Raw genomic sequence first — 16803 nt, forward strand, 5'->3', positions numbered from 1 at the left:
AAATGTTGTATTGATGTGGCATGGCACGTGGACTTTTTATGCCGGAATTTGGGGCACCATTCATTAGTCAAAAAAAATATTGAAACATTATTGTAAAAATCAAAATTTGGGCAGAGAGGTAACTTAACCTTTATAAGTAGTTATTCAAAACTCAAAACAAGATGATATAGAGCATGAAGCAACTAACTAATCAACAGGGGATGTAGCTCAAATGGTAGAGCGCTCGCTTTGCATGCGAGAGGCACGGGGTTCGATCCCCCGCATCTCCATTCCTGTCTATTTATAGCAAACTGCGATTATTTTTTTTTTGCCTTCAAATTTTAACTACACTGCAACAATTCTTTTAAATTTGGGCTGATGAGCTCACAAGCATAGAAATTTATAATTGGATTCGAACATAAGTTTGGATTGTTGGATAAGCGAAGGTAATTTACCCTCAAGAATGGAATGGAATCATACTTGTATATTTGAATCAGAAAAGGATGATGAAATCATGTGATTATTGCCTCAACCACAGTTGATAGTCTGAGCCTTTGTCCACAAACTTGTGCCAGCTCCCATCCAAGTGAACTTCTTTGGAAGGGTTCCAATCAAAATGCCCGAGCTTCACCACCAGTGTTTCTCCAACTTTAGCAACATAGCCATCGTTGTTTGCATGGAATATTTTCAGTGGGCTGCGGCAGTGGATTCCACCCCGCCTCCGAGCTTCAATCAGTTCTGTTATTATGTCCCGGATTCCAAAATCGTAGAAGTGGTCATAGAATACGACAGGCTGCAAATAAACACAAGGCCATTAACCATAGAAATTGAAATGCTCTTCTAAACGTATGAAAACCGACTCGACCATAGAGAGGAACTGCTGTTACTGAGAGACGAGCACAACGTGGAAGTGACTACACCACCAACTAGGAAACAATGGGGAGAAATAGAAACGGTTTTGTTCCCATGTAGATGATTTGATGATATAACCTTGCTCCTTATGTTACTTATAGTGTTCATAGTAATGCAATGTAAAACGTAAGAGAACTATATTTTCTTTAAAACTAGCTCCACTTACAGTCCCAGGATGCGTTAAAATGTATGCGTATCCTTGCATAAGCTTATCCCTCGGGAATGGCCAATGACCCTGCAAACAAAATTTAAGAAATCTCAGTCACTGCGAAAAACGACTTGTTATTTCAACCTTCTCAGGGATAATATCTCTGCCAACAGAAGATAGTAGAAGATAATATGCTGTGTGATGAAATAGAGTCTCACGCTTGTTTAATGTAAGTTATGTCTGAATATGAGCAAATTGTGAAACATGAATACACATATATAGAGAGAGAACCTGTGTTGACCCAGTATCATGATTCTCCAAGAACGTGACAGCACGAGAAGGCCACCATCCCATTACTCCTGTAGGTTTCCCTTGAGGATCGATTAATCGCCAATACTGATTATGCAGTGCCAAATGGAGGATACCCTAAAACAATAGTTTAAAAGTCATCATCATGATGCAGTTGAGAGCAAGAAGATCATAACTTCCATTTACAGAATAAGGTGAAGACAGGATTTAGATCCAACTAGAAAGCATTCTTGCTTTTCTGATAGTTAATAGTCCAAGAATATTTACTGGAGAGGTAAGGTAAGGTTCTAAGTCGTTTTTAGGTGCTTATATTATAGTCATGTTTATTGGTTATTCCTTCGTAAATCAATTCATTAGAGGAATACTTTCCCATGACCTCTTTCCAAAGATGACAAATTTGAAGAAACAATGCTTTCTGAGTGCCGAATTGGTACATATCACCACTACTAGACATTTTCAGTATCACCTTGGGAGATATGTGACTTGCTTTGCAAAGTTATTTCAGTAATTAGGCTCTAACTAATAGTGTGAGAATACTAATGCCAAAATGGAACAAGAAAAGCGGAAAAACAGAAGTATTCGAGCTCAGATTTTGATATACAAATTTTCTTTGATTGCTTAGTATGAATAATATTTAGAAATCTTACTACATTTTAAGATGCTGAAGATTAATAAAGTCAGCCAAGATAAATAGTGTGTCCAAAGATAACCTTTGTTGTAACATCAAATGCTGAAGAGGCACCGTCAGTAGCATTAATCCAGTTAACAATGCGCTGTCGATGAGCATCTGCAGGCACATGAAACATCGAAGAAATGGACGTGGTGAAACTAGATTGTACATAAAAAAGGCGTCAGCCAGAAAGATTCACCATGAAAATGCACATAGCTAAAGCTTAAGCTCCATTGCTGATACAAACTACTATTAGGAGTTAGGACCCCCTATGTAGAATTATAGACTTATAGTGCTGCTATGTTTCAGGCCATAAATTTTGGCTCTAAGTGTTACCATCACTTGGAGCAGAGTGTTGAAATGAGGTGTGCAATTGTTTTCTTGACTTTGATAGATAACTGAATTAAAAACTCATTCTATTTTAAATAGTCAAGTCCATGTACAAATGGACACATTTGCTTCAAAGCAACCAACATTAAATCAAAGAGCTCACAACTGGTCAGCTGAGTCTTAGTTACCTTGATTATAACACAAATTACCACCTTCATAAGCCAGACTATCCCAGTATTCTCCAATAGCAAATGCAGGATTTGAAGCTTCAATATATTCTTTTACGTAAGCACCAGAGAAACCCCTGCCAGGAAAGTGAGTAATGTTAGCAATAACTCACTATGGTGAACTAAAGTTCCACTGTTTGAATATCAGTAACTGTGGAATAAGATATATGTTATTATCAGAATATGACCACCCAGAGAAGATCTATATTTGGTAAAAACAGTTAAAAGGAAAATTATGTTTGCCAAATTCATGGTTCAATGTCAAGCTCATAAAAATATTTAGCCAAATTTAGAAAGTAGGCTTTCAGATTTTAGGCATATTCGTGTAAGAATCTGATCATCCACCCTCCTAGGAACACATTTTCCTGTAATTTCATCCATTATTCAAATGTGTGTGTGTGTGTGTGTGAGAGAGAGAGAGAGAGAGAGAGAGAGAGAGAGAGAGAGAGAGAGAGAGAGGGAGATGTCTGCATTATTTTGTTAGATTTGACACTTCATTATACAAACTATTTTTCTCACCAGTTTTCCACTTGAACTTGTGAAATTTGGACTTTGGTTCACACAGGCTACAAGCATGTATTTTCTGAAATTTCCTATGAAATTTGCTAACATCCTTGCACTTTTTAAAGAATTAAGGTTAGAAAGGTAATTCATTCGATGCACATGAGGGAATTTTAACAAATGTAGACTTCCAAGTGCATAGGTGGCAAAGTGTTAAGAAGAAAAGTTCATATAGTAATGATGGGGTTTTGTAATTACCCCTAAACTACAGAAACTGAGCTGGCATGTGGCAGATTCAGTCACATTGAAACAATTAAAAGAAATTCTTCACCTGGCAAAATCCAGGCGCCATCCGTCAAACCCAATATCATTTCGGAGCCAGTTTAGCCACTCTTTTATGTCCCTCCTTACAAAATCCTGTGAATGATCAATATTTGGTGCCGCATGAAAAATATCACCTGTTTTACCAGAAGCAAAATGTAGTTAACATTGATGAAGCTACTGATTATCATCTCAGATTAATCAATCTTTGTTAGATAGCAGGAAAACCACTAGCAATGACAGTAGAACTTAAGATGATATAGAAAATAACGAATTTATTAACATCAGATTAGTTTCAGAATGAGCCTTATATTAGAATGTGAGTTCATTCTTGTAGAATGTAGACACCCGTAATGATAATACTTCAAGGGCATACTAATGATGATCATAAGCAGATCCACCAATATGTTGCTTACACTTGCTATTGCCACAGTAGAGCAAGCATTGATAAAAACTAAAATTAATGATAAAAAATTGGTAGCCAGCATTATAAGATGAACAAGACTTAATTGCACCTCTGTGCTAAACTACACAAGTTCACAGTTAAGATATCAATGATAATGCCAAACTGTAGTAGGAGTTGAGTAGCAAAAATAAGAACATCCAGAGGCCAACCAACTACACTAATGACCTGTGGTAACGATGCTATATTGTCTTTGTGAGTCTGTCAAGCATTTTCGTGGGTGACAGGACATGTAATGTATATGCAGCTGCTTTGGTGTCATACATATTTTAGCGGAATGCACTAAGATATACTCCCTCCGTCACTCAAACATTTTCCTAAGGGAGGGTGGCACGGGTTTTAATAAAAGTTAATTATGTATTTGATGAGTGGAAAATGGGTCCCACAAAAAGTGAAGATTGTAAGGGTAATTGTTAGTGGAATTATTTCCAAAAATAGATTAGGAAGATATTTTGGGGATGGACCAACATGGAAAGAAAGGAAGATGCTTGAGGGACGGATGGAGGGATCTCGGTACGGATGCATAAAGCATAATGCTGATTACACTTTAGATGTTTCTGTGATGCTTTTCAAAGATATCAATGGTCATAGTAGTCATACCACTAGAAGGATTGCCACGCCCTTGGAAATTTGGGTCATCGCATACAATTGCTTCGGGCCCCCAGGCAAGCTTGCCTCCAAATATATTCCACACTCCATTAGGACTCTGCAAATCATATTATAGGTTTTAGAACCTTCAACTGAGAGTTGACCAGTTTTTCATAGACCAAAACAAAAACTTCAAGGCTTATAGCCTTATACACCTTGAGCAACAAGCGTAAATACATTGATAAATGATAACCTAAATGTGAGGTTTAAAAATATATATAAAAAAAATAGTAATAGTAAGTCTTGGCTGGGCTACAATGGGAAGCAAGGCTGTGGGATGTGACGACAACGGTTACAATGTCCACCTACAGGGACATATGAATGATAAGACAAGATGTCCCCCCCCCCCCCCCAAAAAAAAAGAAGGAAGAAAAAGATAGAAGGAAGCGAAAGGCAGTTTCCATAAGCAGTGCATCTGAACTCGGAATTTGTAACACAGATACTATGAGAATATGACTGCTTGTAGTAATATAAGGAACCAAAAGGTTTGGCAGAGACAAACCTCTTATAATCTGAATAATTCCTTGATTGGTACAGGTAAGTCATTTTTTGAATATATTACAAACCCCCCTTATAGTATAAACTATGAACTATATTACATAATGATAAATTCATTGTAAAAATGATGATTTCGCTATCGTCATTGTCACTGGATCTCAACCATATGTTATATAGGCAATAAACATTTCGCTAAATGGGCAAATTTATGTTGAGTTACAAGAGAGTGCTATGCAATGTGATGCTTGTTTGCTCTGGATATATGGAAACAAAGTGGGTTTGTCGTGCCTGCATATAGTTTTATTCTCAAAATTGAAGTGGCAGTCTGAACATCATACAATCATCTGTTCATTAGTGGCATCGAATTAATAACTTGGACGTAGATCTCAAAATCTAACAATCGGAAATTGACACAAACAGACATGAGAGAGATGGTCAAGGATGTCGTGTGAAGCAACAGGAGAAATTATCTACGAGAATAAAGTACCTGCTTCTGAGCACATCGGTGATTCAGTACAACGTCTCCCAGGGTCTGCAGCAATGGAAACATGACATGATCATGCACATATAAGAAAATAAGATATTTATTCACAAGAACTAGTTGCAATAAATATATCATGAGATGTTGAGCAGTACGCATTCCCACTTCACGGGTTAAAATAATTTAGATTTTTAATTTAGATTTTTCCAAACACACAGATCACACAAGAACAGTGTATTATTGAAGCAGATGAATACGGCACAAGAGAGTCAACTTTTAAGCAAAGAAAAATCAGAGTCTAAAATAGATAGATACTGACAAGAACTAATTTGACTACTTACATTCACAAGAAAAGGAAGGAAAGAAAAAAGGGGGAAAAGGGAGAACAAAAAAAACAGTTGCAAATTGGTTCCTTGAGGACAAACACAAGAAGAAACTCCATACATGGAAAAGACAACTGAAAATAAATCCCAGTGCATAACCCTTCAAGTAGTTAAGATATTTGAGTGCAAGTTTCTGCAAACAGGAGCCTGAATAGGTGTTATGATACACAAAAAGAGCACTTTCACATCATGAACATTGATGCTTAGGTGTGCAGGCAACTAAAGTAAAATTTTAGCCTCACAGTCCAGATGATTATACCAAGTCAATGCAAAGATTTGTACCAGGAGATCATGATTACGCATTTCCTCTATACAATACTTTAACTCTTCCTTAGTACCATAAGCTGACTCGAGGTTGTACAGGTCAGATGGCATATAACCTGCAGTTAATTCTGTACTTTCAGAAGTTCATTCAATGGAACTTTAGCAAAGCTGAAAATAACAATCGGAGCTTATATTACACAAATATGTCATCTTTGTACGTAAACAATGCAAGAAGAGCAACAGCTAACTCTCGGAATCATTAAAGAATGGTGTATAGCAGTGGCTTCATGTTTCTCAACGAAGTGGCTTTTCACATGTCCAGGAAAAGACAACAGTTATCTAATTACAAAAGCAATTACTTAAGTCAAGAGTCTAAGAAATATTTCAAAAGGGGTGCCCATTTGATAAGAGACAAATATAATCAGGGTCTGGCTAGGAGGAGACCTTGTGGTGCAACAGATTCTGTGGGAGGTGGGAACCATACTGCTGTTATGCCAGAGCGTGACAAATCAGCAGCCTTAGGAGCCAGCTCGAGGTACCACTGTCTTCTCCAGCTCTCCCAGTTAAAACCTTGGAACTTTAGAAGGAAAATTTGAATATTACATTGGTTTAACATACAAACTTATCCAGATAGGCGAAGTGACTTAAGGAGCAAGAACCATAAAATTATAAATGAATAATCAGCAAGAAGTATACTAACCACTATCTCACGCCCGGTACCAGTTCCCGGCTCTGTAGCAAGGCAGGAAAATCTAAGAAAAGACATGCTTAAAAATATAAATTCATGTGGGAATACATCAATAAACCAATACCTAGTTTTGTCTCTTCAGCAGTTCTCTGCCACTGGATAGTTTTTCTTTGAAGAGCACGCTCCAAAGCCTTCCGTTTCTTTTCAATAACTTCTTTCTCCATCACATGCTCAACCAGTGTATCTCCTTCCCTAGGCTTTTCTAGTGCGATGGACCAGACTTCATCAGGTTTGGGTAACTCTAAAGATTTGAAGCTTGATATTTTGGCTTCGGATAAACTGGTCTTCCTAGGGGGGAACCTGGGACAGATGGATTGAATCCTTCTCAACATCCACTCAGGTATCTCTCTACGAGGACCATCAGTCAGTAGTTTCAATTTTTTTGAATTATCATCCATTAGGAGGTGTACTCGCCCACCATTAATCACATAAGTTGAATCTTCATCCCTTTCTCCAAGTGGGACTTGCTTCAACAACAATGTTTCTGCCAATTCTGCTCTTTGCCTCCACATTATTGAGGCAGATTCGGATGCTCTCAGAGATCTCTGCAGCGCTTCACATCTTCTTAAATACGCCTCATCTTTGGACCGAGCTGTTTCTTTTGCTGCTTCAACCGCAGCCTTGAGAGTTTCTAACTCCGCCTTGAAAGCCTTTGAAGTTGCATTCCCTCTTTCCAGCGCATCCTCTTTTATTTTATCCAACAACAATTTGAGTTCCTCCTCCTGCTTAAGGGCTGATTTCCTGCTTGACTCCTGAATCTCAACTAGTTTCTTTTCAGCGTCACGAGCCCGGAGTTCGTAAGTAGTCGCTTGCTGGCGGCTGTGATCTAATTCTACCTTCAACTTGTTCAACTCATTTTCAGAAACCAGTAGTTGAGATTCTAAATCATACATTTGTTGTTGTAACTTAACATTCTGAAACTTGATAGACGAAATCTCATCAATTAATTTCGAATCATCTGCAGGAGCTGCTGCATACTTCTTTGCACGGTCATCAGCTGCTTTGGCAACAGCTAAAGCCTTAGCTATGGCAGATTTGGACTGATCAACCATGGAAAGTATGGTGCCTTCAGTTGCACTTCGTATTTGTTCCTCAATCTGGTAAGTAGCATCTGCCGCAGAAGTTTCAGCAGCTGAAACTCTCAGTTTGGTGTCCTCTAAAATGTGAGATGTAGCCTGCTGGAAAGCAATCTCTGCTAACTTCTCGACTTGAACTGCAAGTTTGACAGCATCTTGTTTTGCGAGGATAAGCTTGGACTCCAAGTCGAATTTCTCATCTACAGACTCCTGTAGCTTCTTATGAAACAGGTCTTTTGCAGCCTCGAGTTCTGCAATGACCAGTTCCTTTTCATGCATTATAGCAGCTTCATACTCGTGTTGTTTAGCTTTGGCTTGAGCCAATTTCTCAAGCAATATACCCCTCTCCTTTTCAAATTCTTGTTCACGGGCTCGGGCATCAGCTAGTGCTATCTGAGTTGCCAAAAGTTCATCTTCGTGAGTCTGTTGGAACTCACTACTCTCTGATATATTGCTATTCTCCTCATCAATAAAAGTTGGTTGAATCTCTCCAGAATCACTCTGCAATTTCAATAATATCACAACTTACAGCTGAGTCTCATCAAGTAACTACTTATAATATCACTGTTCATCCTTCTGTATTGGACCTTACATTCAACAGAAAACGTAAATCTTCATATGAGCTAATCCAAATAATGACAAGTAAAGTGATGAGCAGGGGTTCGGTGACATTCCTTTAACAAAAGAGACTTCACTGTGACAAGACATTTATCCACATACCTTCCCCAATACAGCCCTTAGAGACGGTTATGTGGCAGTTACAGTGAAATTTAATGAAATGCAACTCACGCAGCATCAGCTGTTCCAGATAGATCAAACAGAAAAGTAAACTATGTCGTAGTAATGCATACCGTACTTGAACAAACAACAGATCTTGATCTATGGAGCCAAACATTCGCATCTAATAGTTTTCTGGAAGAGTTCAGAAACTGACACAAATCAGCATAATTCCCAGAATATTCGTAAGCTATCATAAACAGCAATAAACTGTCACCTCCTTTTGTCATGAAATCTTCTTCCAATAACTGGCTGCCGTTTGAGCTCGAAACGGAAACCGCGGCGATATTGCGCGCCGCACAAAACATGCCGGTTGCATAAGAAAGTACTAAACACGGCAGCATCAGGCAGCGTAGCTGCACTCATATTTCTACCCTACAACAACAACAATATAACTGTTTAAGAAAATCACAACATCTGGATAACTACTAAAACTGAAAATTTCTAAATCATCCAACACAAATTAGAGCATCAGCATACTGCGAAAACTTCGTCATAGCAATCAGATATATTCAATTCGTCTATTCAAAAACATCTCGGAAGCTGAAACCGTCAATCGCGAAGCAAAATTAAGCAGAAATGAAATTCCGACCTGATTTGAAGAGAAGATACAGAAGAGCTTCAGTTCATTAATGAATGGAAAACAGCAGCTCTTACGCCACTTTATAACGCTGCGAAATGCATGGAATGAGTGATTGTGAGTCGAAAAAGTGGAGAAGGAGAAGCAGACAAATGGCGGGGAGGGAAAACTGAAAAAGGCTCTGCGCTTTCTGATAAGCAGAGCCTGCGCGAGTGGGACCGGAAGTTGATCTTGTTCTCGACAAAGTTGAATTTCGTGTGAAAAGACCTCACTGCCCCTTCTCGACTTCTTTTTATAACTCAAAGTTAGGAAATTACTTTATTTTTATAAAAAAAATTGTAAAATATTTCTATATTTAAGTTAATGTGCATAAAAGCTCTTGGATGTGACAAAATTTATGTAAAAAACTAAGGATACTTTTGACATTAATTATTTATACAAAAAAATCAATTGATCGTTAAGGGACTGTAAGCCGACAAATTCATTTGCTTAGGCAGTTGGTGTCACTAATTTCCACACAAATTTTATCATTATCCAAACTCTTTTTTATTCATTCGGTGTAAAAATAGATAGTATACGTATATAACTAAACAAAATGAGTGTTTTTAAATTTTACCTCTTTTTTTCGGGATAATAGTCTAAAATATCTCAAATGTTTGGCTAAAGTCACAAAAATGTTCTTACGCTTTAAAAGTTGTAGTTATGTACCCAACATTTGCCTAAAGCTAAAAATTAAAGTAAAAAAAATGTCTTGAGTTGATTTTTTGGAATCGAATCACTAGAATGACAAGCTTGACATGGATTATTCCTCTTTTCAATAATAATAATAGTAATAGTAATAGTAATAATAATAATAATAATAATAATAATAATAATAATAATAATAATAATAATAATAATAATAATAATAATAATAAAGATGAGATATTCCGAAGTCTTTGTTTATGATTGTCCTATATTGTTATAGACTTCACAAATGAGAAAAGCTCAAATGCTTTTGATTAACAAAAACTGAAATGCATAGAAAGAGGAGATTATTGTATTGGAAGCAATCCTGGATGGTTAAGCTTATTTTAAAGAGCTTATAAGCTCTTGGAGCTTATAAGATGTTTCAAGAGCTTATAAGATGATATTTTTAAGAGCTTATAAGTTGTCAAAGTGTTTGGATAATTAAGCTTATAAGCTAGAGAGAAAATTTTTTGCTAGAAAGAGAAAATATTTTTTTAGAGAGAGAAAATCGAAGAAAAATGAACTTAAATGATATATGATGAAAATAATAAATTATAGTTGAAAAATATTTATAAAAAGATTGTTGCATATGAGATTATAAAAAAATAAGTTGGGGTAGAGGAACTTATTTTTTGGGGAGCTTATAAGCTTTTTGAGCTTATTTTTGGAGCTTATAAGCTATTGAGGAGCTTATTTTGCCAAACACTTTGAATGAGCTTATAAGCTCTTAAATAGCTTATAAGCTGTTTTGAGGAGCTTATAAGCTCAGCCAAACACTCTCTAACTTGTAATAGCATCATAGATTAGAATAAGTAAAAGCTGAACGTGAGTTCCAAAATCAGATCATCGAACTCACGAGATCCATCACTAAAGTAAAAGGTATGTGCAGTTTGATGAGATATGAAGCCACCCTCAACTTTTTCTCTCACACCACTCATTAATTTAATCATCTATTCATAAAAAAAATCCAAAGTTGAATTATGAGATGCAACCATTCATCTCTAAATATATGTAATATGTGTGCCTGTTAAACTGTAATCTGAGCTAAGGGAAGGCTACAGAGAATGACAGAATTTGAGAGAATTGAAAACTACCGAAATGAGTTACATTTGAGAGATATATATACACACAGCTTAACTGCTTAGCTGTGTTAGAACAAGGTATTATCATAATGCATAGAGAAAGATAAAGGTAGAGAAAATGATTGTTATTTTATTGCTTGATGTTTTCTGAAGAATTCTATCATCCTTTATAATGTATTACATGATATTAAAGTCATACCAGGATCCCTTTGATTAAGGGATCCGTGGTAAATCTTTGACAGATAAATAAAGGCACGCTTCTCCTCTTTCTGACTTTTGCTGCTTGCTAATCTTGACTTCTGTAGAATGCAAATCTTGACTTCTGTAGTGTTACTTTCAACACTCCCCCTCAAGTTGAGTAACGGGATTCCCGATGCTCAACTTGCCAAGAACCTCTGAAAAATTCTTAGGATTCACAGCTTTGGTAAGGATGTCTGCGAGTTGGTCTTCAGATCTTACGAATGGGAGCGTCACAATACCTCCTTCAATTTTTTCTTTGATAAAGTGCCTATCAACTTCTACATGTTTTGTTCTGTCGTGTTGAACAGGATTTTCTGAGATGCTAATTGCAGCTTTGTTGTCGCAGAACATCTGACATGTTTGTGTTGGTTGAAGGCCCAACTCAGTTAACAGTCTTTTTAACCAAAGGACTTCAGTCAACCCACTCTTGATCCCTCTGAACTCTGCTTCTGCACTTGAGAGAGCTACCACCTTTTGCTTCTTACTCCTCCATGAGACAAGATTCCCTCCGATGAATGCAAAGTATCCGGCTGTTGACTTCCTGTCCACTGGGTTTCCAGCCCAGTCAGCATCAGTGTAGGCTTGTATCTCGAGATGTCCAGTTTTCCTGAACAGTACTCCATAGTCAAAGGTTCCTTTCAAGTATCTCACAATTCTGAGCGCAGCTTCCATATGCTCGGCTTGTGGTTGGTGCATAAACTGACTCACAACTCCAACAGCATACGCAATATCAGGCCGAGTATGGGAAAGATAGATGAGTTTCCCTACCAAACGTTGGTATTTTCCTCGATCCGCCAATTCAGCTCCATTCACAATCTGTAGCCCATGATTGACAGTCATAGGCGTCTCAGCTGGCTTGCAATCTAGCATCCCAGTTTCTGCAAGAAGGTCAAGAGTATACTTCTTCTGATTGATAAAAATCCCTTTCCTCGATCTGAGTACTTCGATTCCGAGGAAGTACTTTAGTCTCCCAAGGTCCTTCATTTCGAACTCCTTGAAAAGATTTGCTTTCAACTTCTGGATTTCTTCTAAGTCATCCCCTGTTATGATCATGTCATCAACGTAAATGACTAAGCAAGAAATAAGATCACCTCGTTTCTTCAAGAATAAGGTGTGGTCTGAATTGCTTTGCTGGTACCCGAACTTCTTCATAGCTGTGGTGAATCTTCCAAACCAAGCTCTGGGAGACTGTTTGAGCCCATATAAAGTCTTTTTCAATCTGCATACCTTCCCTTCCTCGAACTCATCTGAAAAACCTTGGGGTGCATCCATGTATACCTCCCGTTCTTCTTCAAGCTCACCATGAAGGAAGGCATTTGTAACATCAAACTGATGAAGATCCCAATCCTTGTTTGCAGCAATGGAGAGGAGCACCCTGACAGTGTTCATCTTCGCCACAGGCGAGAAAGTTTCTGCATAGTCGATCCCATATGTTTGTGTGTAGCCTTTTGCAACCAGCCGAGCTTTGTATCGCTCAATAGATCCATCGGGTTTTCGTTTGATTGTGAAAACCCATCTGCATCCCACAGTTTTCTTCCCTTTCGGCAACCGACACTTTTCCCATGTATGATTCCGGTTTAGGGCCCCTATCTCTTTCTTCATAGCATTTCTCCAATGCTCGATCTTCAGGGCTTGCTCCGCTGTTTGTGGAATCTCCTCATCATATAAGGCTGCTTCATAGGCTGTTGCATTTTTGGACAAGTTTCCCTTGGCGATATTCCCAACGGAGTATCGTGAATTCCTCACAACTTTCTCTGGGGTATACCGTTTAGGAGGTACACCTCGATTACTCCTGGGTGGTAGCACATATCTCCCAGTATCTCCATCTACTGTATTATCCTCCTGTTCTTCTTCAATGACTTGAGAAATATTATCAGCAGAATCAGAAGCCACAATAGTAGGTTCAGAAGCTCTTACCTCAGATATCAGTGGCGGAGAAGATATAGGCTCATGCAGCGGACTAGATTGTTCTGGAGTGGATGAAACATGCTCGGTGGCAAGGCTAACTTTTTCTGTTGGGTCTGCTTCCGAGCCTGGCATTGGTAACCAACTTAACAGGTCGATCTCACTCTCCCCCTGACTGTTAAGGTGGGTACTGTAAAAATACTCAGTTTCAAGAAAGTCGCAGTTCATGGTAGTTATGATTTGACGGGTTTTAGGATTGTAACATCTATACCCTTTTTGGTTAACACCATACCCGACAAACACACACTTAATGGCACAAGGAGAGAGTTTAGTCCGTTCATGCTTGGGAATATGAACGAATACGGAACTACCGAAAACTCGAGGTTGAAGATTAAGAGCGAGAGGTATATCAGAAAGAGTGGATAATTTCTGTAAAGGAGTTTGAAGCTGGAGGGTTCTAGTGGGAAGGCGATTTATAAGGTAAGCAGAGGTGGCGACAGCTTCAGGCCAGAAGTGGGTGGGTACCTTAGACTCAAGCATCATAGCACGGGTCATTTCAAGGAGAATTCTATTTTTTCGTTCAGCAACACCGTTTTGTTCAGGAGTATGGGGGCATGTAGTTTGATGGATTAAACCTTTTTGTTGACAAAAATGTTTCATGGAATGATTAATAAACTCCCCCCCATTATCCGTTCTAAGGGTTTGAATATTTTTCTGAAATTGAGTTTGCACCATGGTATAGAAATGAGTAAACTTTTCAAAAACTTCAGATTTGTGTTTTAGAAAATACACCCACGTCATCCTAGTGCAATCATCAATAAAGAGCAAAAAATATCTAAAACTTTGACCCCCCACAACAGGTGAAGGACCCCAAACATCAGAATGAACAAGAGAAAATATGGAGTTAACTTGTGTGTCATTAGGCTTAAAAGATTTTCGGTGGCTTTTAGCTAAAACACAAGTTTCACAAGATAAAGTCTCATCATTTTTTATTAATTTAGGAAATAAAAGCTTAAGATACCCTATGGATGGATGCCCTAACCGTCGGTGCCAAAGCCAGGCTTCCCGGTCTGCAGTTCCATGAGCTAGCATCACCTTGCCTTGTTGAGCTATCTCATCCACATAGTACAGTCCATCCCGCTCAGTGCCACGCCCAATAATCTCCCCCGTCCTGATATCCTGAAGTAAACAGAAGTGAGGATGCATAAGCATGGTACAATTGAGCTCTTTAGTAACATGACTAATAGATAAGAGTTTGTGTGAAAGAGACGGGACATAAAGACAATTTGAGAGATGTAAAGTAGGGGAAATTTCTATAGTTCCGGCTCCTTTAACACGAGTCAAATCACCGTTTGCAGTCTGAACATGCGTACGATGTGATGTTGATGACTTAATAATATCAGTTTTATCAAAAGTCATTGTATCAGTGGCTCCACAATCAAAAATCCACCCTTTATCTCTATTCCTATTATCACAAGATGTTTGATATGCAGCGGAAGTATTTAGGGAATTTCTACATAATTGAGAGGTGTTTTTAGTATTATGTAGAGGTTTGGGGTGGTTTTGTAATTTATGGGGTATTTTGTATAAATCTCTAGATAATGGAGGACTAGGTAGCAAATGGGGGCCAATCTGATATTTAACAATAGTAGGGAGGTCACTTTGCATAGAGTGGGGTCTATTTAATAATTTAGCAAAAGTTGAAGGGTTTAGTGGCAAGCCACCAAACCCTATACCTATTTTTCCTTTTCCTCCACAATCATGCGCCGCTCCTTCCCCATTTTCGTTCCTTTTCTTCTCCTCTCCAGTCGCCTCCCCCTCAAATCGGCCTCCTCCATTCTGCCCAGACTCCGGCGACCGGTCCATAGCAACCGCCCTCAGCCTCTCCATTTCCTCCTCGCTACTCCCATCGCCGGAAGCAGCGGATAAGAACCCTGCCGCGCCCTCGAATGACAGCCTCTCGGTCCCGAAACCCCCGACCTCCGCGGGATCGGCTTCCCTCTCCGCGAAAACGACGCCGTCCGGTTGGTCGTCGATCTTTACAGGTATGAGGTCGAAATCGTTGGCCACTGAGCTCACCAGCTGCAAAGATTGCTTTTTGAGGTTGGGTCTGGGGAGGATCTTGTCGGTGGCGGGAAGGGGCTTGAAGAGAGAGGAGGGCTTGGGTTTGGTGGCGTTGCCTGGACCGGCGGCGGTGTGTGGCGGTCGGACCTCAGGCCGCTGAGTAGGGCGGTGGGTGGCGGCGAGTCCGGCTCCGACCCCTCTCGATGATGAGACGTCGATGTCGGAGCGGTTGGTTGCCGGCTGCAAGTTTTGTAGTCGGGCGGCCTCCCTTCTCACTTTTGAGAACGCCGACTTGACTGAGAGAACGGGAACTTTCTTGAGAATGTCCCGACAAAGTTTGTCGTATCTCCCATCTAATCCAGGGAGGAACTGAAATAATCGGTGATTTCCGATCAGTTTTCGGTGCTTATTAATCCCTTCTTCATTGCAGTTGATTGGATTTGGGTCTCTTCGACCCATTCTGTGGATTCTGTTTGGATTTGGGTTATTTGAATCTGTTTGGTTTATGGTTTCAATCTCTCCTGGCATTTTTTCAGGAAATGAAGAACAGGGGCTGCCTTGATTTGGTGAATTGGCTAGGAACGGTTTTGGTTTTGGATTATGAACGATGATGATTTGTTTCTGAGTTCCTAGGATTCTGAAGAATTCTATCATCCTTTATAATGTATTACATGATATTAAAGTCATACCAGGATCCCTTTGATTAAGGGATCCGTGGTAAATCTTTGACAGATAAATAAAGGCACGCTTCTCCTCTTTCTGACTTTTGCTGCTTGCTAATCTTGACTTCTGTAGAATGCAAATCTTGACTTCTGTAGTGTTACTTTCAACAAGCTGTAGATACAGTTTATGTATCTATCTAACTAACTACTCATAACAACTTAACTAACTGCTAACTAAACTGTTGAAACAAATTAAATAAGCTAATACACCCCAACAATCTAATCTGGTTCCACCTCGGCAAGATTTAAACGGTATCGGAGCATGCAAAAGCTTGATTCTTACCAACTTCAACAGTGCCATCCAAAACACATCGGCGAGATTTAAAAGGCTTGGTAAACACATCGGCTATTTGATCAGTAGAAGGAACAAAACCAACATCAACATCAACAGTGCCATCCAAAACTTTATCCCGAATATAATGAACATCAACTTCGATATGTTTGGTGCGAGTGTGAAACACAGGGTTACTAGCTATGGCAATGGCACTTTGATTATCACTCCAGAATTTGTGAGGAGGAGCAAGCTGAATTCCCAATTCAGAGCATAAGCTTTGAAGCCACGCAATGTCTGTGGTGCCATTTGCTGGAAGATCATAACTTCCATTTACAGAATAAGGTGAAGACAGGATTTAGATCCAACTAGAAAGCATTCTTGCTTTTCTGATAGTTAATAGTCCAAGAATATTTACTGGAGAGGTAAGGTAAGGTTCTAAGTCGTTTTTAGGTGCTTATATTATAGTCATGTT

The 16803-nt window shown here is 39.0% G+C and overlaps 1 protein-coding gene and 1 non-coding gene across 4 annotated transcripts; one reads left to right on the forward strand and one right to left on the reverse strand.

Moving 5' to 3' along the window:
- Positions 1 to 196: 196 nt before the first annotated feature.
- On the forward strand, positions 197 to 269 carry TRNAA-UGC (transfer RNA alanine (anticodon UGC)). Its single transcript has one exon. It is a non-coding gene; the product is annotated as a tRNA-Ala (tRNA).
- Positions 270 to 338: 69 nt separating this feature from the next.
- Positions 339 to 9603, reverse strand: LOC130989666 (alpha-amylase 3, chloroplastic-like). 3 transcript variants are annotated; one of them, XM_057913708.1, is made up of 15 exons: positions 9328 to 9603; positions 8953 to 9110; positions 8810 to 8870; positions 6947 to 8459; positions 6835 to 6866; positions 6579 to 6711; positions 6153 to 6250; positions 5494 to 5538; positions 4461 to 4566; positions 3408 to 3534; positions 2537 to 2652; positions 2059 to 2135; positions 1331 to 1465; positions 1058 to 1126; positions 339 to 772 (listed from the first exon to the last, which is right to left on the reverse strand). In XM_057913708.1, the coding sequence occupies exons 2-15, from the start codon at positions 9099 to 9101 to the stop codon at positions 500 to 502; spliced, it is 2934 nt and encodes a 977-aa protein (XP_057769691.1). In that variant the 5' UTR covers positions 9102 to 9110; positions 9328 to 9603; the 3' UTR covers positions 339 to 499. The 3 variants fall into 3 exon arrangements, with proteins under 3 accessions (XP_057769691.1, XP_057769688.1, XP_057769690.1); XM_057913705.1 differs by having other exon boundaries at positions 8953 to 9105; positions 9328 to 9567; XM_057913707.1 differs by lacking the exon at positions 9328 to 9603 and having other exon boundaries at positions 8815 to 8870; positions 8953 to 9046.
- Between the last annotated feature and the right edge of the window lie 7200 nt (positions 9604 to 16803).

Source organism: Salvia miltiorrhiza, chromosome 6 (assembly GCF_028751815.1).
Source record: "Salvia miltiorrhiza cultivar Shanhuang (shh) chromosome 6, IMPLAD_Smil_shh, whole genome shotgun sequence".
In the NCBI taxonomy this organism is placed as follows: Eukaryota; Viridiplantae; Streptophyta; class Magnoliopsida; order Lamiales; family Lamiaceae; genus Salvia; species Salvia miltiorrhiza.

Coding starts and splice junctions, on each gene's coding strand:
- LOC130989666 (XM_057913708.1), bottom strand. CDS start 9,101: ATGAGTGCAGCTACGCTGCCTGATGCTGCCGTGTTTAGTACTTTCTTA. Junction 2,653..3,407: donor TGGCGCCTGGATTTTGCCAG/GTGAAGAATTTC, acceptor CTTTCCTGGCAG/GGGTTTCTCTGGTGCTTACG. Junction 773..1,057: donor TTTTAACGCATCCTGGGACT/GTAAGTGGAGCT, acceptor GTTTATTTGCAG/CCTGTCGTATTCTATGACCA.